Raw genomic sequence first — 27,156 nt, 5'->3', positions numbered from 1 at the left:
TGTTTGACCTATGTGGGCCCCATATGGGACCCAAGTGGGTGTGGGCCCCTGGGCCTGTGCCTGTAATTGCCATTGGATAATCCGGCCTTGGAAGCACCCCATCGTCATACTGCTGAGGCATTTTAACTCTTTAGGCTCCAGTGTTTCTCCATGGGGATCATCCATGTCGGGGGCTGCGCCTGTTTGGTTGTAGGGCCATCGTGGCGGCGGTTGTCCCATCCCGGCCGGGATTGTTGGTCGAGGTTCTACACTGCAGCCTTATGGTTGTGGTGTGGGCCCTGGCCCACCCTCGCATGACCATTTCTTGCAGTGTTCTCCGGTGGCGGCTCCTGATGTGGACAAATTCCCAACAGTTTCCTTGCAGCCATGTTAAGCCAGATACCAAGACAGAAACCTGAATGTAGTTTTTATTTTGTTATAACAGACTAGAGGAATGGTGGGGATGTGTTTGGGCTGTGTGTGTGTGTGTGTGTGTGTGTGTGTGTGTGTGTGTGTGTGTGTGTGTGTGTGTGTGTGTGTGTGTGTGTGCGCGTTAGTTTGAAATTGGTTTTTATGCACTTTGAAAGGCATCTGAACCAAAAGTGCTTTATTAATAAAGTACCTCCATGTTAAGACTTTCATGTTGTAAAATAAAACTAATTAGTTTCATATCTTAACTTGTATGTTCATAGAAACTAATGTATTAGAAATATTAACTCCAAGCTATTTTTTAGTTTTATTACTATATAATATGTGAATAATATCTACATTCACTACCTTACCATGTGGAATCATCAAACCTGTGAATATAATCATAATTTTATAGGTAAATTTAGTCTATTGAGACATAATACCTTCATAATTCATTTTCAGGTAGATTTTAATAACTGTGAGGTTAATTCTTTAGACCAAACCTACTGATGTAGAGTTAATATAAATACCATTAATAGTAGATTAATAATATGTCTACAATCTAACTTTTTATTACTCAACAGTGAGTTTTATGAAAAACGTGTTCTGTTCTGGTAGAGTAGCACCGATCGACACGTCCCAATAAATTCAGTCTGAGGTCGGATGTCTCGACACGTTAACTCGTTTCCATGAAACAGGCTCGAACACAGCTGGGATAACGGTGGTCTTGTAGCATCTTTACATTAATAATCTGGATTTTTAAGAAGAAAAAGGTCCAGAAACTTAAGATGTAGGCCGATCAGGTCTGGGCTACTGGTGGTGGGTGACTGGATCCTTGTGTTGGGAGCTGTGGGGCTGCTGATACTGGTTTCAGGATACATTTGTCCGCATTTTCAAGGTGTAGCAACCAGGGCCGGATTAAAGGAGCACAGGCCCCAGAGTGTTCCAGGGGCCCCAATCCACACCATAACATTGTGAAAATTGTGAATGATACACTGTGAAACGATATTTCTAACATCTCTCAGCCAGTGATACCAACAGCAACACACTGGACACTGGGGTGTAACTATCTGGCTTTTATATACCGTATTTTCACGACCATAAGGCGCACATAAAAGTCTCAGATTTTCTTCAAAATGTGCGGCGCGCCCTATAGCGCAGTGCGCCCTTTGTGTAGTAGAGAACACGATGAGAACGTTAAAGGGTGAAGTGTGGGCGTTGATCGCATATAAAAGAACAAGTATGTGCGTTGTGCAGAACATCTTTATCTAACAACCCTGAAAATGACAAAAAGACACGCTTATGAAGCACAGTTTAAACTGAAGGCCATCGACTACGCCAAGCAACATGGAAATCGAGCAGCCGAGAGAGAATTTAAGATTAATGAATCGATGGTTCGCAAGTGTAGGAAGATGGAAAATGAGCTCCGACGGGTAAAGAAGACGCAGCTGAGTTTCCGTGGAAATAAGGCAAGGTGGCCCAAGTTGGAGGACAGACGCTTGGGCTAACGTGTCTGCTGGCACTGTTGTCCGCGCTTTCGCGAAAGCCGGCATCATTTCAGAGGAGCCGCACGGCACGGAAAGTGACTCTGACGGTGAAGAAAGTGAACCTCGCATGTTTGCTGGAGATTTAGCGCAGCTGTTCAATTCAGAAACAGAGGATGAGGACTTTGATGGGTTTGACTGATGACGATTACAGTGGGGTAAATGTGAGTACCAAACTCAGTTTTGGTCCCGGTCTATTTTTAAAAAGGCGTACTTGTATGCTTGTGTGCATTGAGAATGTTAAAGGGGGAAGTGTGGGCGTGGATTGTACTGGTATATAAAACCCACGCCCTATGGTCAGGTGCGCCTTATGTATGTGTTAAATTCAGAAAGGGCGCACATAACTGAGACTGCGCCTTTTGGTCGTGAAAATACGGTACATTTTGTTTCATGTCCAAACTGCTGGTTTATGCCCCACATGGGTGTGGGCCCCTGGGCCAGTGCCCATCATGCCCATTGGATAATCCGGCCTTGGTAGCAACTTTACACCCAACAAGCATCCTTACTAGCCTCCTACTGAAATAAAACTGGCACATGTAGCGTTAGCTTTCGCCCCGTCTCCAACAGGTCCAGGTTCGCATTTTGTGAGTTTATATGTGTGTCCGCTCAGTCTATCCTGCTGTTCTGGGACCCTCCTATTGTTTCTTCTAGACCACAGACCGTATATGAAAGATGGACGGAGCCTCCAGCGGTGAAAAGTGAAGCTGATGCAGTAGCACATAAAACTGCAGTTCCCCCTTCATCCACTAGGGGCTCCAAAACAGAGCAAATCCCCATAGACTCCCATGTTAAAAAGACCAACTTCACAGCAGAAATGAACATGTTTACAGCAGAAATGAACATGTTTAATCTCAAAATTCGCCATATTTAGGGGCGTGTCCTTTTGACTGACAGGTAACCGATCTCCTGCTTCAAGTAAGAACGTAGAATAACCGCGGTTTTTAGCCAGCTAACAACATGACCTAGCTTTAGCCCGCTTACCTCCATTAGCTGGTTAGCTCCTGTTATCTCCAGGTTAGCTTGGTTAGCTGTTAGGTACAGAAAGCTTAGAGTTTGCTCGATGTCAATCATCCACCATGACGCTCACAGCCCCCCTCTCAGCTCCACCTCTTTGCCCATATTTGTATTTTCCGGACGAGACGACACGCCACGCCATGCCCCTGCCAAGATGGTGATGGTAGGAACCGCCCACCGAGCTTCAATTCAGCTCTTCAGAAACCTACGAGTGAAGTCATGGAGGCTCCGCCCATCTTTATATACAGTCTATGCTTCAGATGTTCATGTATGTCTCCATCCATCCCCTAAATGAGCGTTAGTCCTGAGTGGTCGGCAGATCTCCTGGAACCTGGAGCTGATCATGAGCGTCCCACATTTATTTTAGTCATGTGACGTGTTTAATAGCTGATCTAAGATCCAAATGTCTTTGCAGCTTGACAGGACATCATTCAAACCGTCTCAGAAGTTGAATTTGTCCCATCGCTCTGCCTCAGCTCTTCTTCTCTGGCGCCGTTCCTTCATCGTCATCATCATCATCACCACTTACCTGTTGCTAACTAAACAAACTACCTGCCGCCTTGTTCTTCCAGCTTGTTACCCGGCGATAAATGTGTCTTCTCTACGTTTGTTCTACTGGGAACTAAATACTGGCTCAGATTTGCCTTCATGTATCTCAACTTTTATAGAGTAAATCTTTAGATATATTCTTCATATTTAAACTTTTATTGCTGATTTTTAGTTTAACTTTTCAAGCGGTTCGATGCTTCTGGCGTTCAGAGTTCCACGTAGTTTTAGTAAAAGTCGGATGTTATTTATTCAGCTGAAACCGCCGGATAGAAACGTGTCTCAGCCTCTCTTTGAGCTTCTTTCCATCAGACCCCGTCAGGTGCTTCAGTTATCTCTGATCCAGACGTCATCAGGTGAGCTCACTGCTGCCCCCTCTGGCCGAAACACATCACTGCATCGGCTCAACAGGACGGTAATAAAAGTTTGACCTCTGACACGACTTTAAACCCAGAAAAAGCTAAAAAAAAATAATCAGACTTGAGGCGTTTTTCAGGTTCGTTTGGGAAATAAAAGTTTACTCGACGTTAACAGCTACGATGTAACAACTACATCATAAAAACAAAGAAATAAAAGCGTCACAATAAAAATCTCTCTGTACAAGTTTACAAAAACAGAGCAGCTGGTTGCCGTGGTGCCTCTGAGCAAGGCACGAAAGGACCGGTTTAATGCTTCAGTTAAAATGCTCATTTGGGATTTAAGAAAAAAAAGTCAAACTTTCCTCCTTTTAGAGAAAAAAGGTGTTTAAACGAGACTTCTGGAGATTAGCGTTAACGGTGACGGGAGAGTTAAAAAGTTAATGCTGGTGAACGGACGGAACTCCATCCCGGTCTTCCATGACGAGTCACCGAAGAGGGCGGGGTGACCGGCGCCGGCCCAGGTGTGACGTCACAAACTACTTCCTGTTTACAAACAGGTGATGAATAAACCTGGCAGGAGACACAGCAGAGTGTGTGAGAGGTAACGTGGTGGTGTGGACAGGAGGACCGCTGGTCTCTGGTCCCACCCCCGTCTGATTGAAGCTGGTTCAGCCCGACTGGATCAGGAGACCTCAGGAAGAATCCACCGGCGCTGTGGGGGGGGGGGGGGGGGGGGGGGGGGTGAGGGAGAGGAGGGGGGAGATAAATTAATTCTTCATCAACCAAAACAGCAACTATTGATCCTAATGGCTGGACTTCAGTTTTCCAGTCTTTCAGGTGTCCAGTTTCCCGTTTCCGTCCCAGCTGCTGAGATCCTGTTTCTATAGAAACGGGAACAAACAGCCGACAGATCCGCTTCAAACCGGTTCTTTGTGAACTTTCCAGCCTTTTTATGCTGAATGAGAAACAAAATGTGGATCTAAAGACAAGCGGAGACCTTTAATAAAACGAAAAATGATATTATGTATTTTTACTTTTATTCATGTCTGTTTATTTATCTGTAATTAATTTATCTGATATAAAACTGTTATTTTATCTGTTTTTAGTTATTCTGTGTTTATTTTGATAAAACTGAATGAATTTAGAGTTTAAATGAAATTTCAGAGAAACTGTGTGAACACGCACCTCCTGTTTTCTCCTCCTCCTCCCTCCTCAGCTTCTCCCTGCAGCGCTCCACCCTCTCCGCCTCCTCCCTCTCCTTCTCCTCCAGCAGCGAGCGCAGGAAGGCAGAGCTCACCACCTCCTCCCCCTCCCCCACCAGGAAGGTGTTCTTGAAGCGGTTGTACAGCATGGCGGCTTTATCCATGATGGCCTGGTTGGCACGGTAACGCCGCATCTGCAGACACAGCGCGGGAACGGTTCACCAGGAAACCAAAATGATGCTTTGGAACGATGGAAAAACCTCTACAAAACATCTGGAAAGCGTCTAGGAAACGTCTGTAAAACCTTTGGAAAACCTCTGGGAAACATCTTGGAAACTTCTGGAAAACTTTTGGAAAACTTCAGTGAAACTTTTGGGAAACCTTTGTAAAACTTTTGGAAAACTTCTGGGAAACGTCTAGGAAACCTCTGGAAAACTTCAGGGAAAATTCTAGAAAAATTCAGAGAAAATTCTTAAACTTTTGGAAAACTTCTGGGAAACATCTAGGAAACCTCTGGAAAACGTCTGGCAAAATTCTGAAAAACTTTTGGAAAACTTCAGTGAAACCTTTGGAAAACTTCTGGGACACATCTAGGAAACTTCTGGAAAACTTTTGGAAAACTTCTGGGAAACGTCTAGGAATCCTCTGCAAAAATTCTGGAAAACCTTTGGGAAACTTCAGTGCAACTTTTGTAAAACCTTTGGAAAACTTCTGGGAAACATCTGGGAAATCTCTGGAAAACTTCTGGGAAACTTTTGGAAAACCTCTGGGAAACTTTTGGAAAACGTCTAGGAAACTTCTGGGAAACGTCTAGGAAACGTCTGGAAAACTTCTTGGAAACGTCTAGGAAATCTCTGGAAAACTTCTGGGAAAAATTCTGGTGAACCTCTGACAAAATTCTGGGAAACTTCTGTATAAAACTTCTGGGAAACATCTGGAAAACGTCTAGGAAACCTCTGGAAACATCTGGGAAATCTCTGGAAAACGTCTTGGAAAATTCTGGAAAACTTTTGGAAAACTTCTGGGAAAAGTCTAGGAAACCTCTGGAAAACTTCTGGGAAACATCTGGGAAATCTCTGGAAAACTTCTTGGAAAATTCTGGAAAACTTTTGGAAAACTTCTGGGAAAATTCTGGGAAACGTCTAGGAAACTTCTGGGAAACATCTGAGAAATCTCTGGAAAACTTTTGGAAAACTTCTGGGAAAAATTCTGGTAAACCTCTGAGAAAATTCTGGAAAACTTCTGGGAAACCAGAACCCATCGTCGGTGAGTTCACGTGCTTGTTTAGAACGTCCGGTGTGTTTAGGACACGCTACAAACGTGTCCTAAACGCGGCTTTAAAGGGACATTACGCTACATTTCCTGCATCTCTACATCACTGGTATTTTACCACCTTGCTGATAACCTGACACGCTCCCATTCGTCATGAACCTTCTGTTTCTACATACGACAGGTAGGCTGGTAGCGAGGCACCATGACAGTCTGTTATCTTGAAACTACAGCTGCCAGTAAGGGACAAACAGCACCAACGTGGAATAAGAAGTTTTTCCCTGCAAGTCGGCTGAGATGTTGGAGAAGATCAGCAACAGAGCTGCTTTCTTGTTTGTCGACAGCAGTGAATCTTTTTTTTTTTTTTTTTTGTCTTGTCCAGCATTTAGGCAGCAGAATGATGGTCTGGATGCTGTGTTCTGCTGAGCAAATTTTCTCTGCCAAGGGAAGCTTTATCGATATAATGATCCCCTTGACTTTCTGAATTTTTATTTTATTTCTATATTTATTTTGTATTGTTGTTTGAATTGTAGAGTTTGTACTGCTGGACCAGAGAGGACAGACGAAAGACAGAAAGAGAAAGGAGAAAAAACACCTCATAAGAAAAGTGAAAGAGATAAAGGGAGAGAAAAGCGAGAGAATAAAAAACAACTAAAAAATAACCCAAAAACAAAAAGAAAGAAAACAACCTACAGATGTATACATACACACATACAGGCACACACATACACACACATACAGGCACACACATACATATGCACACACATACACACGCATACATACACATACATATGCACACACATACACACGCATACATACACATACATATACTCACACGTATACACAAATATATATATATATACACACATATATATACATATGTACACATATACATATACACATACATACATACACACACACACCTCTATGCACACACATACATACGTACAGACAAATACGCACTTGCCAGTATTAACACATATACATACACATACAAGCCAACCTTTAGATCATAGTAATTAAACTATGAATCTAAAAAGTTAAATATAAATGAGAAACAAACAGAAATGAGAAAACTAGCTGCTGTTAGTGAATAAAACTGCGTGACGACTCGGTGACTGTGTCACATGCAGAACATGCAGAGTGGAACGTGTTCCGGAAAAGGTGATCATGCCAGTGTGACCCTTCCCACACAAAGGCAAGAGGCACGCCAGGAGTACCCCCGAGACCCGGGCCATCGGCAGCCATCCCCAGGCGCAGACCCCAACCGCCCCACCCCGGAGCCAGCCATGCACCGACCCAGGAGGCGGCAGAGGGGGGTCCCAGCCAGAGTCCCCCGCAGTCAGGGGGAACAGGCCCCAGCAGGCCCGGACCAGCGAGGACCGGCCCCCGCCGGGCACCGGCCACCCAGGGCAGACAGAGCGCGGGCCCCACGGCCCCAAGAGCCCAGAAAGCAACCCCCCCACCCCCGCAGGCAGAGGGCCCAGCCCACACCGACGGAGGGCCGGGATCCCCAGACCGCCACCGAGCGGCAGCCAGGCCGCACCCCAGTGCACCAGCAGCGCTCCCCGAGCACCAAGACCCTCCACGCACCCACGAACACAAACACACACACACACACATGTGCACACACACACACCCACCCACCTACCCCCACCCACACCCACACGCATCCACACTTCCTCCTTAAACACACCCTATACACCCATTCTCTTACACACGCTCAAACTCACACTCTCCTACCCCCGTTCTTTATACACACACACCCCCTCACACACACATCCCTGCTCCCTCTATAATCACCCATTCTTCCATACACGCATACCCCACTCTACACACACACACACACCTCCCTACACCCCTCTATCCACATTCACAGTCCTCATTGTACACCCACCCCATCACTTCCCTGTACCACCAACATAACCCCACATACGCACCCCCACCCATCTGCATACACCCCCCCTTCCTCCTATCCCAGCGGCCATCCACTTTCCTAAATTCTTTCACCCTGATCCCCCCACCCCCCCTCTACCCTAACATTCAGTCACCACTTCATCCATTGGCTCATGCACGCCCTCACCTTTCTTTCCCAACGTGTCCCCTGTGAGATACCCCTGGGGGAGCAGGGGATAGGAGGGCCCCGATCAGGGCCCCACAACTACCCCCCACCCCTGTCAGTGCCCCCCCACCACTCCACACATGCAGCCGATCCAGCACCACCCAGGGCCAGCAGCAGTCCCACCCCCGCCAGGCCAGCCCAGACCCAGGCCCCCTGAACAGCACCACTCCCCCGCCCAAACTCCTCCGGCACAGCCCCAGAAATAGGGGCGTGGCAGGACCCCATTGTCACCCCCTCCCTCCCAGCTTATGAATGATTGTGAAGTGTGTGTTGTTTGCAATTAAAATTGGGAAGAAGTAACCACATCATGTTGGGAGCGGGACCACCAAAGAAGCCCCGCCCACCGCACACTGCATGGCCCGCCCCCCAAAATATGTCCATGTGTTGTCAGTGTGTGTTTTTTGTGTTATGTTGACTAAGTGTAATTAAAACTGGGAGGTGAACCGATGCTGGGTGCAGCGATGGAGACCACCTTGATGGCCTCTCTCACCATCCAGATCAACGTGTCCACCTCCCAACGCCCTGCCTGTGTGTGGTGGAAGAAGGGAAGGAGGGGGGTCCGGGGATTTAGGTCCCGAGGGAAGCGCGCCTCCCTCAAGAAGAGGAGCCACCTGCGGCACGAGGCACGTCCCCCATTCCCGGGGCCCCCGAAGGCCAGGACAGGCCAGGGGCAGCTGCCCCAACAACCAGGGCCCTCAGCAACATGCAAAAGTGGGGGGGTGGGGGGGAGAGAAGGAGAGACAGACCAAGGGCCCACCGCCCCCACACCCCTAGGAGACGCCCCCACCCAGAGACACGTTGCATTCCCTCCTCCTTTACACACCCACACATTCACACCCCCTCACCATCAGCCTGGTATACACACACATCTACACACACACACACACACACCTACAGACCCACACATACATCTATACACACACACACCCATTCTAACAGATACACGGCCAAAAGATTAGTCCACCTCCAAAACCCTACATCCCACAGCAGTGAATCTTTGGTTACGAGGAGGTGTGTGTGTGTGTGTGTGTGTGTGTGTGTTTGTACCTTCCTGAGTGTGGCGATGAGCTCGCTGTGTCTCTGGACGTGCTGCGACGTTACATAAACCATACTGAGCTGGTCCAGCGCTGCCAGACACTTGGTGACGTCCTGAAACGAGACGATGTGTTTATGTCAGGTTGCAGTGACGGCTGTCGCCACCGGGGGCAGCGGAGCTCCAGATGTGTTCGGACTTCAACGTCTCGGTCCTGGTCGTGGACTTTAACACACCGGGCTCATTAACGGGCCTGGAAAGAACCGGATCTGATCCGAGTCAGGTGTGTTGGAGCAGGAAAACCTGCAGGACGGCTGGTCCTGAGGACCTGGTTCAGCTCGGACCGAAAGGTTCGTGAGACCCGGGTCGGACTGAAACCAGATCAGAGCCAATCAGAGGAGAGGACACTTGTCTGTTTGCCGTGTGTGTGTGTGTGTGTGTGTCTTACGGGCGTGCTGGACTTGAGGGAAATCCGGATGTCTCCGTGGATTCTGTGCAGCGTGGAGTCCGTCAGAGACGCGTTGGAGCTCTTCTTCTTCTGCCGCTGCTTGTCCGCCTCGTCTTCTTCTTCCTCCGCCGGCGTCTCGGCGCCGCTCTTCTTCTGCGTCCTCGTTTCCTCCGCCGGACTCGCCGCCACTCTGTCTTCCTGTCTTTGTGACTTCCCGTCCCATTTTCCACTCCTCTCCTCTCTCCTTCTCTGTTCCCTCGTCGTTCTGCCGACCGCCTCCTCCTCCTTCTTCTGCTCTTCTTCTCTTGTTTTTGCCGTCCCTCCTGCATCCCTCCTCCCTTCCCTCCCCCTGTTCTTCCTCTCCACCTCCGTTCCACTCCTCTCTTTTCTGGTCCTCTCATCGTTGCTTCTTGTCCTGAAGTCCTCAGAACTCTTCTTCTTCTCCACCTTCCTGTCCGTCTTTTCCTCTTTCTTCTTCTCTGTATTTTTGTCCATCTTCTCCTCTTCCTTCCTGTCCGTCTTTTCCTCTTTCTTCTTCTCCATATTTTTGTCCGTCTTTTCCTCTTTCTTCTTCTCCATATTTTTGTCCGTCTTTTCCTCTTTCTTCTTCTCCAGATTTTTGTCCATCTTCTCCTCTTTCTTTTTCTCCATGTTGTTGTCCCCCTTCTCGTCTTTCTTCTTCTCCTCCGTCTTCCTGTCCGTCCTCTCCTCCACTGCGGTTGGCATGGTTCCCCCCATCATGGTCTTCAGATGGACCTTGGTTCCCTGTCCCGCTTTCACGATCTTTCCGATGATCTTCCTCTCGTCTTTCTTCTCCTCCTCTCCTCTCTTCTCTCCGCCCGTCTCCGTCTTGTCTTCCATCCGGCGGCTGTCCTCCTCCCGTGTCTTCTTGTCTTTTGTCTTCTCCTCGTCCATCCTGGCCTCCGCTGGTTTTCTCTCCACCGATGCCTTCCTGGTGGACATTCTGTCTTCGGTCTCGTCTCTCTCTTTTGGTTTTGCTGTTTTATCCGTCCTCTGCTCGTCTTCCTCACCGCTGTCCTCCCTCATCGTCTCCGCTCTTCGGCTCGTCTTGACGTTTGTCTCCGCCTGCTGGTCCCTCTTCACCTCTGATGTCTTCCTGGTGGACATTCTGTCTCCTGTCTCGTCTCTTTCTTTTGGTCTTGCTGTTTTATGCGTCTTGTCTCGCTTGTCTGTCCTCTGTTCGTCTTTCTTCCCGTTGTCCTCCCTCTTGTCTTTCGTCTTCTCCTTGTCCATCCTGGCCTCCGCTGGTTTTCTGTCCACCGATGTCTTCCTGGTGGACATTCTCTCTCCTGTCTCGTCTCTTTCTTTGAGTTTAGCTTTTTTATGCGTCTTGTCCGTCCTCTCTTCGTCTTTCTCACCGTTGTCCTCTCTCATCGTCTCCGCTCTTCGGCTCATCTTGACGTTTGTCTCCGCCTGCTGGTCCCTCTTCACCTCTGATGTCTTCCTGGTGGACGTTTTCTCCTCCGTCTTCTCAGTTGGACGTGTCTTCTTGTCTTTCTCCGTCTTCTGTTGGCCTGCCTTCCTGTCTGCTGTTGTCCTCCGGGTGGACATCTTCTCCTCTGTCTTCCTGGACGTCCCTCCGTCTTCTTCTCTGGTGTCTGATGTTGTCCTGAGGAAACATGGAAAGAGACGTCAGAGCGGCTCGATTATGACAAAAATTATAATCACGATTATTTGGACTGAAACTAAGATCTCGATTATTTAACACAATTATTATTATCTTTAAACAACGCTGCACGTCGTGGTGTTCTAGACTCCGTGTCGTACATTATAACCGTCTAATGCACGGTTCCGAGTTGTTTAATCCGCTTTCACTGCTTATATAGGAACTATTTTACGTTGGCCTGGATGAACGTTTTATGCCAAACAACCGCTGTCAGGCTCAGAGGCGCCATATGGGGGGGAAAGTTAGGAATATTCTAAGGACCCCACGACTTGATAGGGGCCCAAAAAGATGTAGAAACTATATAAGAAAAACTGATAAACCATTTATATTAAAATAACCACCAAAAAATAACCTAGTTAGATGTCTGCACTGTGATTTAACCCTTTATTGTGCACTCAATGAAATATCTTCTGATTAGAAATATTAACCTAAACTTGTCCTTCTGGTCTGAACCAAAACCTCCGTTCTGTCTTCAAGCTGAATATGAAAGAAAACAAAGTGATGAAAAATAGTCACCTGCCCCATAAAGGGTTAAAAGCAGCCCTAGATCTTTATTATTCCCATGAAAACATTTTTTATCAGCTTAAAGCAAAAATAAAAATCTAAAATTTCCGATCAGTTGGTGGGGTCTCTGCCGTTGTCTTTCATCGAGCCTAAAATGTCCTAACGGCGCTGCTGGTCAGGCTGCAGCGCGTTTCTCTCATTCACCTGTTAAAAGACGGCTGATCTGAACCAGCTGGTTAACGCGTTGCTATGGTAACGCCCCATAACGGAGGGATATTACAGCATTTAACTGGCCGAACTATGTATAGGAAAATAATGCAGCCAGTTGTCACTGACAATGATATAAACTATGTTTAGGTGAACTTCCACAACCTACTGCAGTTATTCTACATGGACCTGCAGCCGGAGCCGACTGAGACTGGCCGCCTGGGAGTGCTTTAGGACGGGAGAGGCTCCCGCTGCTCCTTCCTTACAGTAACTGCAGAACAATATGTGCCTTCAAGTCAGTCGCCAAAACACCAGAAAAGTCTCTAATAACTCCAGTAAAAGCTGCTAGATTTGTCGCTTTTAACAAAAAAAAGTCTCCAGATTTAGCGAGAAAGTCTCCAAGTTGGCAACAGTGTCTGAATGAAAGCAAAGCGGCTGTGGGAGGAGTTTACAGCACAGCGCTGCAACGCCAGAGACGCTCGATTAGCAGCTGAAGACAGCAGGAGAGGAAACTGCAGAGAGAAAAATAATCACACACTTTTATTTTTATCATCGTTGGAAACCCAGATCGTACTGAGATTAAAATCTGATTAATCGTCCAGGTCTAGTGTGAGACAGCGTGGACGTCCTTACCGAGAGCTTCTTCCCGCCGTCCCCCTGCCGTCCTTCAGGAGACCCCGCAGAGACGTGAACAGGCTTTCGCGCCGTGCCGCCAGCCGGAGACGCCGCTGAGGAGACAGGAAGCAACGTGAAGCAGGGCATTGTGGGAAATGTAGGAGGAGGAGCTGCAGGTTTACCTCGCTGTCCTTCTTCTCCTGTCTGTCCTTCATCTTGTCTTCTTCTCTCTCCTTCTTCTTCTTCATCCTTTCCACACCTTCCTCTGCTTTGTTCTTCTTCTGTGGTGCCTCCTCTTCCTCTGCAGTCTCCTTCCGGGGTTTTTCTCTCCTCGTCCTCTCCTCCTTCTCTCCTCCATCTGATCCTTTCCTGTCCTCCGTCTGCTTCTGCTCCTTCCTCATCTTCCTCCCCTCCGCTTTCTCCTCCTCTTCCTCCATCTTCCTCTTCAATGACCTTCTCTCTGGTCTCTCCTCTCCTCCTCTGCCGTCCTGACGTCTCCTCTGCACCTCCTTCCAGTCGTCTGTCTCTCCTCTCCTTCTCTTCACCTCTCGACTCGCTTCCTTTTCTTCTTCTTTCCTTTTCTTCCCAGCAGGAGGAGGAGGAGTGGCGGGTGTCGGAGGAGCGGCAGCTGCAGGAGGAACGGTGGCTGCAGGAGCAGCGGCGGGTATTCTCCTCTGCGCCTCCTCATCGTCAGCCTGATGGAAACCGGATGAAGGTTATCCTGCTGGTTAGAGATGAACCCTCAGCGCCACCGCCGAACGTTTACCTGGAAGTCTCTCGCTTTGCTGCGAGTCGTCGCGCGAGCACCAAGCTCCGCCTCCTTCTCAGATGGGGTGCTGCTTCTTGCCGTTTCAGCAGGTTTAACGTCGGGAGCCGATTCTCGCTGCGACGCTTCGTCTAGTTTCTCCTGCAGACACGAAAACAGCGTCAGAGCTGGACGCAGCGTCTGCAACCATCATCTGTCCCCTTTACATCCACACGCCCCCGCTACGTCCTCGCTACGTCCACACGCCCCCGCTACGTCCTCGCTACGTCCACACGCCCCCGCTACGTCCTCGCTACGTCCACACGCCCCCGCTACGTCCACACGCCCCCGCTACGTCCTCGCTACGTCCACACGCCCCCGCTACGTCCACACGCCCCCGCTACGTCTTCGCTACGTCCACGCGCCCCCCGCTACGTCCTCGCTACGTCCACACGCCCCCGCTACGTCCTCGCTACGTCCACACGTCCCCGCTACGTCTTCGCTACGTCCACACGCCCCCCGCTACGTCCTCGCTACGTCCACACGCCCCCGCTACGTCCTCGCTACGTCCACACGTCCCCGCTACGTCCACACGCCCCCCGCTACGTCCACACGCCCCCGCTACGTCCACACGCCCCCGCTACGTCCTCGCTACGTCCACACGCCCCCGCTACGTCCTCGCTACGTCCACACGCCCCCGCTACGTCCTCGCTACGTCCACACGCCCCCGCTACGTCCTCGCTACGTCCACACGCCCCCGCTACGTCTTCGCTACGTCCACACGCCCCCCGCTACGTCCTCGCTACGTCCACACGCCCCCGCTACGTCCTCGCTACGTCCACACGCCCCCGCTACGTCCTCGCTACGTCCACACGCCCCCGCTACGTCTTCGCTACGTCCACACGCCCCCCGCTACGTCCTCGCTACGTCCACACGCCCCCGCTACGTCCTCGCTACGTCCACACGCCCCCCGCTACGTCCTCGCTACGTCCACACGCCCCCGCTACGTCCTCGCTACGTCCACACGCCCCCGCTACGTCCTCGCTACGTCCACACGCCCCCGCTACGTCCACACGCCCCAGCTACGCCCTCGCTACGTCCACACGCTCCAGCTACGTCACCCCCTATATCCACACGCCCCCGCTACGGCCTCACTACGTCCACACGCCCCCGCTACGTCCTCGCTACATCCACAGGCTCCAGCTACGTCCAAGCATCCCAGCTACATCACCACTACATCCACACGCCCCAGCTACAACATTCACTCTGTTTCCACTGACAAAAGTTTTAAAACTGAGATTTTATTTCCATTTTTTAACCATCTGAGAGTCGAAATGCTCGATAATCCCTAACTTCCAGTTTCAGACAAGCGGTGCAGCTGCTACAGACACGTTCTATTTCTCTGCTGCCATTTGTCCAGACTTCTCTAAAAATTCATCAAGTCCTGTAAAGCCTGCGTGGTTCAGCCTCTCAAAGACAACGTCTACCACAAGACGATGGTGGGGAGGGTAATATCAGCCTGCTGAGTCGTTAGGAAGGTGGAACCATGTGTCTCCATCACTTAAAAGTTCTTCCTGACACATTTTTATTCTCACTTGATGTTCAATCGGATCAAAGTTCTCCGTGTAAACAGAGCAAGTGTGATTATCGGTGTTTACCTGAGAGTCTGCAGCTCTGCTCCGTGTCGTAGCTCGGCCTGCAGCAGCAGCTTGCTCCGGGTCCGATGATGTTTCAGTACGTTTAGAAACTTCTCGGCTCTCAGCTTCCTCCTCAGACGGGACTTTACTTCTTGTAGCTTCAGGTTTGATGTCAGAACCAGATTCTTGTTCTGAGACTTTGTTCAGTTTGCTCTGAGGAGACGTGAAATCATTCATCAGAGACGGTCATGCAAGCTGACACTCCCCTCTCAGAAAAGAGCTCAGTCTTTCTTAGGGCTGCACAATTTTAATCGTTAAAGAATCGCGATCTCAATTCATACTTGTATACAATCTCATTCTCAAACGATGATTTAAAAAAAAAAAAAAAGATCACGAATGTACCGCATTTCGAACTGCGACATCACCTGCATGAAAACAAGCGCTCCCTCTTTCTCCCTCAACAACGATCTTCATACCATGTGATGCAGATGCCGGCTGGTCGGAAAAAACTTGGCGACTTTCTCACTAAATCTGGCGACTTTTTTGTCGTGGCTAGTGACAAATCTAGTGACTTTTACTGGAGTTACTGGAGACGTTTCTGGTCATTCTGACTTGAAAGCACATATTGTTTAGCAGTGACTGTCAGGAAGGAGCAGCGGGAGCCTCTCCCCATCATAACGCACTCCCAGCCGCTCAGAGCAGAGGGGACACCTGCACAATTCCTCGTGCACAGTCACAATGAACAGTGCATGTGCAAATCCACAGCAGATCCCAGCCTGGCTTAGAGTGGGATGTAAACTAACATCATTCTGTTGTCTCTGATCCATTTAGATTGTTAATGTCCAGTTTAAACTGTCTGTCCAGTAAGTAGTTTAAAGTTATGTTTTTGCCAACATATGTTCATGTTTTACTTTGACTAAAAACAAACCAAAAGGAAGAAAACTACAGAAAACAAACAAACAAAGTAACTCTGCCAAAGTGTCTCTTATGGTCACTTTGCTGGTCCAAAGTAAAGAAAGCAGCTATTGGCTGTTCTAAAAGTCGCTGAATGACGTCATCGCCTAATTTGCATAATTGGCCATAATGTGTAATGTAATGGACGTTGTAGGAGAGTGGAATAATGTTGTGGAAGAAACAAAAGGTGAGTCAAAACCACCCTAAATGGCGGTTATGAATAAATTCTTCTGTTTTGTTTTTTTTTTGCCATTGAAATAGGCTTTCACTCTTAAAAAGTAGATTTTGAATCCCTTTAGACCCACATTGCATAAATCACTTTTGTCCTCCATTGTTAAATGTTAGAATATCAAATTTAACCGAAGGACTGCTGTGTGAAGTCTCTAGCTTCATGTCCAACCCTCCTGTTGTTTATTTTTTAAGAAACATACTGACCTCTCATCACCTTAAGCACAGAAAAATATTGTTCATAAATGTTACTATTAAAATTATTCATAGTTTTTGTGTGTATAAGAACACAACAGAGACATTTATCTTTATGTTCAGTGTCAGCTGTTGCAAAGGTGATGTGCTGGTAATACGTGTAATAAATATCTATACTGGAAATAAATCGTGAGAGAATCATGATCTCAATTCCAAGCAAAAAAAAAAATCGTGATTCTCATTTTATCCAGAGTCGTGCAGCTGTAGTCATCGTACTGGACTGTGTCTGCAGAGGAACAGATTATCGGTGTTTACCTGAGAGTCTGCAGCTCTACTGCGCGTCGTAGCTCGGCCTGCAGCAGCAGCTTGCTCCGTGTCCGATGATGTTTCAGAACGTTTAGAAACTTCTCGGCTCTCAGCTTCAGGCTTGATGTCAGGACCAGATTCTTGTTCTGAGACTTTGTTCGATCTGGTCTGCAGAGACGTGAAAACAGCCAGAAGTGCTCATTTTATGACCTTTCTGCTTGGGAAATGTGTCATTTTCAGCCAGTGCTGCTCGTCTTACCGTTCTCCTTCTGTCTGCAGGAGACGTCCTTCCACTCCTGCTCTGTCCTGCAGACGCACCGCCGCTCGCAGCCCTCCTGCTTCTGGTCGTTTCTGCGGTTTCTGAAACCTGCTTGGAGTCTGAGGTTTTTCTAGGAGCTAACCTGGCTGAAGCTCTGGTGGACGTTTTAACCGCGGGTTCCTTCTCGCCTGCACCTTTCCCCCCAGCAGAGGGAACAGCTTTCTCTTCCTTGTCGGGTTTGGCTGCTGAAGCTCGTCTGTTGTGCGTCGTTTCAGGTTTTGTGAGCGTAGCTTTAGCAGCCGACGTCGGTTTTGCAGGCGTCAGACTGGCGTTGGTCTTTCCTGGAGCCTGAGCAGAAGACGAAACAGAGGAACGTGTTCTGACCGACTGCTTCTGCATGTTTCAGGAAAACAAAGTCCATCCACAGGAGGCAGAATAAAACCAGGAGTCGACTACCTTTGGTGCAAGCAAATGAAAAACCCCTGAAACCTGCTCTGTTAACACATGACTCGTCACCATGGCGACAACAACTGACTTTAAGTTTGCTCCCGATGCCCGGCGTGTTCTGGATCTCCCACATTCCCTCTGCGAAGCCTCTGATGCGAACGCCGCTGCCGTACTTCATCTTGTTCCCCATGTAGGGAACGATGTTCTCGGGTGGGAGGCTGCCTCTGAGGGGAGATCGATCACAGCACGATCAGTTATCGATCAGAAGGACAGAGGGAAGGAAAACAGCTGGGTGGACGTACATCTGGTGGGTCCCAAAGAAGTAGACCGGGATTCGCTTCTTGTACCCGTCCTCTGACTTACAGATCTGCAAACACACAGAAGGATTTCTTACAGCATTCAGGATGCAGGGGCTTTTTACAGCACGCGTGTGTGTGTGTGTGTGTGTATGTGTGTATGTGAGTGTACCCTGGCAGGCCAGTGGGGGAAGCCCTTCATCTTGGCAAACACAAGGTCGCCGGGTTTGAACTGGTCTGCGTTTTTTCCAGGCATCCCGGCGGGAATCAAACACAGCTGCAAACACACATTTCCATCAATATTCCTCCCAGTTAAAACAAGATTATAGAGATGAAGCAAAGGATGAAGATTTTCTCCGGTAATTAGGTCTTCCTGCCGACTTGTGTTCTGCTTTCCACTCACGCCTCATTCAGATACGAGTCGTTTTCATGTCCAGATAATAAAAATCTATCTGCTTTTCTCAATGTGATGACAACAAAATGTTTAAAAAGCTTAATTCCCACATCAGACCCTGACTGACCTGTTTTTACCACGACTGAGATGATATACTTTTGTCCCGATTCGATTCCGATGTTTTTTAGGTGCTGATTTGATTTAATTTGCGATTCTCACAATTCTCCAATATTGCTGATTTTTGTAGATTAAAAACAAAAATGTAAAAGCTTTTCTTTTGTTTGTCATTTATCTTCATTTCAATGAAGTTTATAGATCAAAACAATAAAAATGACAAAATTTTTTATAGTGCATTCATTTTATTCATTTGGAAAAAAAAATAATCTTTTTTTTAAACTAAAATTGTTTTTAAATTGTAAAGAAAAAAAATCCCGATCTCCAATTTTTTTATTCGATTTTTCCACCCTGTTTACAGCTCTAAATCTACATGTAACCATGCCAAAGTGTTTATACACCTTATATGTGGGTAGATTACACTTTGTCTTGTTTATTACAGAGTAATTAACCAAAACATTTAAAATCAGTGGAAAATTCCTCCATCAGCTGGTCAAACATTGGACAGGTTGCCAGTCTATCACACAGCCAAGATACAGACATAAAAAAAATTAATGAACAACAAAGTAACAAACTATATGTAGTTTTGCATGTCCATTTATTTGACTTGTTTTATTTCTTGCTTTTTCTTTCATCAATCTGTCATCGTTGAGAGAGCTTTATGAATTAACTGGTGCCACTGGATTTAGTAAAAGTAATTTTGGAGAACTTTCCATGAAATCGGGTGCAGTAATTGTTTAACTATGTGCAACCACAAATGTCAAGGTAAAGAGAATTTGTCCACTTTCAAGGGGCTTTAAAGACAGTATTTGGTTTGAGCAGTTCTATTCTTTAATAAAGTCTGAATCCTTTTTGATTTAAAAAAAAAAAAAAAAGAAAAAAAGAAAAGCTGGTTAAACATGTCTAAAGAAATAAATGGCTTTTATCTATCTGGTACCTGATTAATTGCAGTTTATATAGGCTAATCCCAAACTGGACACGTGGTTTTGATAAGAAAAAACGAATTAAAAAGTCATTATAGATGTAAAAACACGTCTAACTATGCTTTTACTACTCTTCAAGCATCCTTTCAGGTGCACATTGTTGCTGTGAGGTGAAATCTTTCATATGAAAGCAGCAGTTTCGCTTCCAGCAACGTGTTTCTTCATTGTTTACAAATACAGCCTGCTAGCTCTGAAGCTAACTATGCTAACCTGGAGCTAAACTGTGCTAACTGCCGGCTAGCTCCACCTGCAGCCTCCTGGTCGTCTCATCCACCGTCCAGTAAACTCCTACTCACCTCTGAAACCACGATTAAGCCTTTTTATAAACGAGGATGAACAGGATGCTTCTTGTTACTAAGCTACGCTCTCCTGCTAGTCGCCATGTTGGCGCGTGACGTCATTTCAGCGGTTTCCCTCCAGCCGTTGGACCGTACCAACTGGATAGGGGGGGTCGACCGTTCCAACCGGAGAGGGGGGTTGGACCGAAACAACCGGAGAGGGGGGGGGGTGGACCGTACCAACCAGAGAGGGGGGGTGGACCGTACCAACTGGAGAGGGGGATGGACCAGTAACCGTTGGACCGTACCAACTGGAGAGGGGGGTGGACCGTACCAACCGGAGAGGGGGGTTGGACCGAACCAACCGGAGATGGGGGTGGACCGTACCAACGGGAGAGGGGGAAGGGGGGTGGGGGGTGGACCGTACCAATCAGAGAGGGGGGTGGACCAGTACCAACCGGAAAGGGGGGTGGACCAGTTACCGTTGGACCAACAGGACGGGGGGGGGGGGACAGTACTAACCGGAGAGGGGGGTGGACCGTACAAACTGGAGAGGGGGGGTGGACCATACCGACCGGAGAGGGGGAATGGACCAGTAACCGTTGGACCGTACCAACTGGAGAGTGTGGTGGACCGTACCAACCGGAGAAGGGGGTGGACCGTACCAACCGGAGAGGGGATGGACCAGTCACTGTTGGACCGTAACAACCGGAAAGTGGGGTGGGGGACCAGTAACCGCTGGACTGCAGCAACCGGAGAGGGGGGTGGACCAGTAACCGTTGAACCGTACCAACCGGAGAGGGGGAAGGACCAGTAAGCGTTGGACCATACCAACTGGAAAGTGGGGGGGGGGGGGGACCAGTAACTGTTGGACCGTACCAACCGGAGAGGGGATGGACCAGTCACTGTTGGACCGTAACAACCAGAAAGTGGGGTGGGGGACCAGTAACCGCTGGACTGTAGCAACCAGAGAGGGGGGGGGGGGGGCAGTAACCATTGGACCGTACCCACCGGAGAGGGTGTGGACCAGTAACCGGTGGACCGTACCAACCGGAAAGTGGGGGTGGACTAGTAACTGTTGAACCATACCCACCGGAGAGGGGGGTGGACCAGTTACCGTTAGACCATACCAACCGGAGGGGGTGTGTACCAGTAACTGTTGGACCATACCAACAATAAACTTCTTCAACATGTAGTTCACTATTTCATATTACAAGCCAACATTTTTTTATTCATAAACAAAGATTCATCAAGCAAAAACAGCTGTTTCCTTATTCCAAATAGAAATTAACTCACTTTTTAGATCTCTGAAACTCCTGAAAAACAACATGAAGAACATGAGGCTTCTCAGTTTTTATGAAAACATTTTTATTTGTGTAGATCCTTCCTATTCATAATTTATACTAAACTTATATTTCATTGTCACGTAAAATTGTACACTCATGTTTCTGTTGTACTTCAAGCTGAATTCTTATTAATTTGTATATAACCTTGTTTTGATTAATACTGCAGATATAATTTGTAATTTGTTTGTTGTTTCAATAAAATATAAATAAATAAAGTTGGACCGTACCAAACGGAGAGGGGTAGACTGCACCAACGACGGTGAAATGGTGGACAAAACCATTAACTGAAGCGTCTGAAAATAGTCTCGATTTTTAGGAAATAATTACCTAATAATTATTGCAACTAAAGTGTTGTTGAGTAATGTAAATAAATATATTTAAAAGAGCAAAATGGCCAAACGGTTACTGAATTAATTTCGAGAAATCTGTCAGTGTTTCGTCACATCTTGTAATTGTTTTACTTTTATATCATCATAAGATATTAACAGGTTGGACGGACAAATATCGTCCATGTTGATTTACAATAAAACACGACGTGCAACATTTACTTGCATCAGAGATTAACTCATTTAAAAGGTGGTTTACAGTAAATTTATTAGAATTTAATTGTTCTAGGGGTGTTTTATTCTATTCTATTCTATTCTACAGTCATTTAGCAGACGCTTTTATCCAAAGCGACTTACATACATTCATATGTTTTACGGTTGGCATCACAAAAAATCCTCAAGAACTGGAAAATTTGTATTTGATTTATATTTATTGTCTTTTTAGTATCACGTTTAACTGCTAATTACAAAGAGCCCAAATTTCCAACACGGTCTGATTTATAGTTCAGTCTTCAGGATGTAAAAAGACTCTCACCATCAACCTTTAACCCCAAACTCCTGCGTGAAAGTCATTTTTAACCCCAAGAGCACAGGTGTCGAACTCCAGGCCTCGAGGGCCGGTATCCGGCAGGTTTTTGTTGTCTCCATGCTCCAACAGCCCTGACCAAAATGAATAAAGAGCTGGACAAGAAGCTGCTGGATCCTTCTGATTGGAACCAGGTGTGTTGGAGCAGGGAAACCACAAAAACCTGGAACCTGGATCCATCAAGGACTGGAGTCTGACAAGCGGAATAAATTCCATTCATTCCTGAATGTATAAACATCCATTTAAACCTTCTGAATTTCCTGAATCCCAAACCGCGTCTGAGAGGAAATAACAGGTGAAAAGTCCAGAACTGGTGAGTTCAGAGGAACTGGTGCCAGTCCTGATACCATCAAACCCAGTTACGGTCTATCTACAGTCCAAAGGCACAGAACAGTTTTAATCACTGTCACTGTCGTCCTCGTCCTCCTCCTGCTCCTCCTCCTCCTTCTTCTCCGTCTCCTCTACCAGTCCAGAGAAGAAGTCGTTGTCGCCGAGGGCCTTCTTGGTCAGAGACTTCATCCGGCCGTCCTTCTTCTTCCTCTTTCGGTATTCGCTGACTGTCGTTTTGGGTAAACTGGAAATGTCCCAGAACTTGATGAGCTGGTCGTGGGCGCAGCTGACCAGGAAGCGGGAATCCCACGACTTGGCGATCTCCTCGATGGGTTCGCCGACGTGCTGCCCGACGCAGCCGATGACCCGGTTGGGAAGGAGGTTGATGGCTCTGATGGAGGACAGACGGTCAGAAACGCCTCAAACGTTAGAAAGTAGCCAACCGCAAGCCAACGTACCGGACGTATCCGTCCATGGAGGCGGTGCACATGATGCTGTCGGTGATGGGGACGATGCGGTCCACAGACTCCGCCTTGATGGCGAATCGGTCGCTGGTGGCTCCAAAACCGTTCCAGTTGAAGATGTAGATGGTCCCTTCGCTGGAGCCACAAACCACCTTCTTACCCTTCTTCATAAGCGCCACCGAGGTCAGATCGCCACTCTGGTACTCGGACAGCAGCTCGAACCGCCGCCTCCTGATGTTGAAGACGCCCATAGTTCCATCGCCGCTGCAGAGACAGATCACATCACAGCTCATTGGAGTTTCACGTTCTTATGCTGACGTTTACAAACTTTCTACGATACATGAGCTAAAATCTCCCAAACTTTCTTGTTTAGATCAGCAGATACGTTCACATGGATCAAGGGATCTGATCCGCTGATGGAAAGATCTATTAGGGTAGAAATGCTTTCGACATGAATTAGTCCAGACATATTCACCTGGGCTAATTCAGGTAAATAATAAATGTTTGTGTGAAGAACTCGTTCTTTTGGATCAATCTGATAAATACGTGTTTACATGACACATTTTCATTCTGACTGGATGTTCAGTTGGATTAAAGTAAACAACCAGGAAAAGTATAAAATGGGGGATTTTTAGGGTTTCCTCACATCAAAACTTCTGAAGCAGCAGCAAATAAAGGAGAATATTTAGTAAAGATCACACGGACCGAAAGGCTTTTCCCCCATTAGAGTTTCTGCTGCTGTGACTGGAAATCCAAAAGTCTGACGCAAAATAAAAAATCCAGTAAAACCAACAAAGTCTGCTTACTAGTACATCAGGAGCTTAGAGCAGGTTTATACACACAGACCGTATATGAAAGATGGACGGAGCCTCCGGCGGTGAAAAGTGAAGCCTATGCGAAAGTGCATAAAACTGCAGTTCCCCCTTCATCCACTAGGGGCTGCAAAACAGAGCAAATCCCCATAGACTCTCATGTTAAAAAGACCAACTTCACAGCAGGAATAAACATGTTTACAGCAGAAATAAACATGTTTACAGCAGAAATAAACATGTTTACAGCAGAAATAAACATGTTTACAGCAGGAATAAACATGTTTACAGCAGGAATAAACATATTTACAGCGGAAATAAGCATGTTTACAGCAGGAATAAACACATTTACAGCAGTAATAAACATGTTTACAGCAGAAATAAACATGTTTACAGCAGAAATAAACATGTTTACAGCAGGAATAAACATGTTTACAGCAGGAATAAACATATTTACAGCAGAAATAAACATGTTTACAGCAGGAATAAATATGTTTACAGCAAAAATAAACATGTTTACAGAAGAAATAAACATGTTTACAGCAGGAATAAACACGTTTACAGCGGAAATAAGCATGTTTACAGCAGGAATAAACATGTTTACAGCAAAAATAAACATGTTTACAGCGGAAATAAACATGTTTACAGCAGGAATAAACATGTTTACAGCAGGAATAAACACATTTACAGCGGAAATAAGCATGTTTACAGCAGAAATAAACATGTTTACAGCAGAAATAAACATGTTTACAGCAGAAATAAACATGTTTACAGCAGGAATAAACATGTTTACAGCAGAAATAAACATGTTTACAGCAGGAATAAACATGTTTACAGCAGAAATAAACATGTTTACAGCAGGAATAAACATGTTTACAGCAGAAATAAACATGTTTACAGCAGGAATAAACATGTTTACAGCAGGAATAAACATATTTACAGCAGAAATAAAGATGTTTACAGTAGAAATAAACATGTTTACAGCCTGGTACAAAAATCCATTTTCAGTTTAATAGGTCAAGTTTACCTTCATGACAACTGTGGGGGGGAGTGAAATTTTTTTTAACTCGCCCGTTTAAAAGTAATTTAATCTCGAAGTTTGGCATATTTAGGGGCGTGTCCTTTTGATTGACAGGTACCCGATCTCCCGCTTCAAGTCAGAAGAACGTAGAACAACCGCGGTTTTTAGCTGGTTAACAATGTGAGTTAGCTTTAGCCCACTTACCTCCGTTAGCTGGTTAGCTCCTGTTATCTCCGGGTTAGCTCGGTTAGCTTTTAGCAGCTCGGAGTTTGCTGGAATTCAATCATCCACCATGACGCTCACAGCCCCCCTCTCAGCTCCACCTCTTTGCCCATATTTGTATTTTCCGAGCGAGACGACACGCCAAGATGGTGATGGTAGGAACCGCCCACCGAGCTTCAATTCAGCTCTTCAGAAACCTACGGGTGACGTCACGGAGGCTCCGCCCATCTTTTACATACTGTCTATGGTTATACAGTTAAACACTGAGGCCACCCTGTTTGAAATCCAGAGCCAGAGAAGAATCTAATCTGCTGAAAGCAGAACTAAAGATTCTCCAACGACCCTAATCCAGCATCGTCTTCATCTCATGTCTGAGATCTTACCAAGCATCGTCTATTTCCTGTCTCTTCTCCGAGCTCCCTACAGCCAGTAAAAGTCAGTCAAGAGTCAAATAAATACACTTTTACATGATATTAATAAAAATAGTGCTGCTTGCCATAAACTGCTCATCAGGCATAAATAAAGTTCCTTGTTTCAGTTGGGCTGGGTATTGAACCACTGACCTCCTGGTCCATGTCTGCCCACCTTCCTGATGTTACCTGGCGGTGAGGAGGATCCTCTTGGCCTGATCCACGGTGATGTCACTGATGTAATCCTCATGGTGCTTCATGTCCATGATGGACGTCCCCTTCCTCATGTCCCACACCTGCACACACACACACACACACACACACACACACACACACACACACACACACACACACACACACACACAGTTCCAGACATGAATGTTGGCCTCACTGACACCAGAGAGGACCACCATGAACTCCTGGTTCTCCTCCAGACCTTCAGGGTGCCTCCATCGTCTCCGGTCGCCAGGATGTTGTCGTCCACCAGCAGCAGACTGTTGATGGGGGCTCCGTGGGCCCCCCGGATCCGCGTGACCAGCTGTCCCCGCTCCACGTCCAGCAGGTGGACGGCTTTGTCCCGGGACACGCTGCAGACCTTCAGGCCGTCCTCAGAGAGGCGCACCTGGCGGCAGGACTTCAGGTGGTGTCCGGACGACCACAGCTCGCGGTTCTCCCCCTCCGTGCAGGAATAGGAGAGGGCGTACACGTCCCCGTCCACGTCCCCGTAGACCAGGAGGTCCCTGCTGGGGTGCAGAGCCACCGTGTTGGCGACGGCCTCCAGGTGGACATCCTGCGGAGTCTCCAGGATCTTCGGTCCGGGCGGCTCGCCTTCCTCCTCCTCTGCCTCATCTGGGCCCTGGTCTGGCTCAGACCCTCCTGGTTCTGGGTCTTTGTCTGCTTCTGGACCCGTGGTTTGGTCGGGTTCTGGAGGATCTGGTTCTGATGTGGATTCAGCGTGTTCCAAGCAAGCTGCCATGTTGTTTAGCTTTTTCTTCTTCTACGTTCTTATTAATGCAGCAATAACGGTCGATACTGCCCCCTTGTAGGATGTCACTCTGCATGTTGTGTTATGATACAACCAGGCAAATGCACAGACATACAGTTACAGTCTCCAACTACATATTTAGAGGTAAAAAGTTAAAGTTAAGATGATGAAGAAGAAGATGATGGAGGATTCTTCACACCCTCTCCACAACACAGTGAAGAAACAACAAAGTGTATTCAGTGAGAGGCTTCTTCAGGTCCGATGTAAGACTGAAAGATCCAGGAGATCATTCCTGCCAGCAGCCATCAGCCTCCGGAACAAGACCTCCTCTTGTTAATTACCTGCTACAATATTGAAATTTCCTTTGGGGATTAATAAAGTATTTTTCATTTAATTTCATTAAATTCCATTTAAATGCTACCTGATAGTCAGACTCAAAACTACATAAAGACAGAATATGAGGAAGAAAACTTAGATATACTTTGCACAAAAGTAAGGAAATTAGAATTAGGTGATTATTCATGTGTTGCAACAGAACTCCACCGCAATGAATCCTCTTCTGGTAGAAAGCCTCTTTATTTATTTCTGCAATGGAGTAACGCTTGTATGGAAAATGCATTGATGAGGTGAGCGTCAGATATGAGCCCATTAAAAACTTGTCAGATTTGACAAACAAAAAGCGGATTCTCATTCACTTAAATCAGCTGATAAAAAAAACAACACCCTCACCCCCCTAAAAAAACAAACAAAAAAACCCAAACAAAAACAAACAAACAAACAAACAAACAAAAAACAACAAACAAATAAATACACGTATAAATTTCGGACGCTCCAATTGGTCCATTTCTGAGCGACGTAGCTATGCGTAACACCGATGTGGA

General features: G+C 47.0%; 2 protein-coding genes across 2 annotated transcripts; both read right to left on the bottom strand.

Moving 5' to 3' along the window:
* Positions 1-4,112: 4,112 nt before the first annotated feature.
* Positions 4,113-19,888, bottom strand: psip1b (PC4 and SFRS1 interacting protein 1b). The gene is made up of 14 exons (XM_079257403.1): positions 19,795-19,888; positions 18,180-18,284; positions 18,014-18,078; positions 17,800-17,935; positions 17,265-17,612; positions 17,015-17,173; positions 15,344-15,535; positions 13,707-13,847; positions 13,123-13,635; positions 12,959-13,053; positions 9,928-11,557; positions 9,494-9,595; positions 5,039-5,249; positions 4,113-4,565 (listed from the first exon to the last, which is right to left on the bottom strand). The coding sequence occupies exons 2-14, from the start codon at positions 18,261-18,263 to the stop codon at positions 4,546-4,548; spliced, it is 3,696 nt and encodes a 1,231-aa protein (XP_079113529.1). The 5' UTR covers positions 18,264-18,284; positions 19,795-19,888; the 3' UTR covers positions 4,113-4,545.
* A 2,017-nt stretch (positions 19,889-21,905) lies between these two features.
* On the bottom strand, positions 21,906-26,266 carry wdr55 (WD repeat domain 55; the record flags this gene model as incomplete). The annotated part of the gene is made up of 4 exons (XM_079257311.1): positions 21,906-22,755; positions 22,823-23,092; positions 25,480-25,586; positions 25,727-26,266. 4 exons carry the CDS (start codon positions 26,264-26,266, stop codon positions 22,431-22,433), a joined length of 1,242 nt encoding a protein of 413 aa, XP_079113437.1. The 3' UTR covers positions 21,906-22,430.
* Positions 26,267-27,156: the final 890 nt, after the last annotated feature.

This window comes from Telmatherina bonti (genome assembly GCF_933228915.1).
Source record: "Telmatherina bonti genome assembly, chromosome: 18".
In the NCBI taxonomy this organism is placed as follows: domain Eukaryota; kingdom Metazoa; phylum Chordata; class Actinopteri; order Atheriniformes; family Telmatherinidae; genus Telmatherina; species Telmatherina bonti.
Note: the sequence above shows the minus strand (reverse complement) of the source record. Positions and strands in the feature narration are given on the sequence as shown.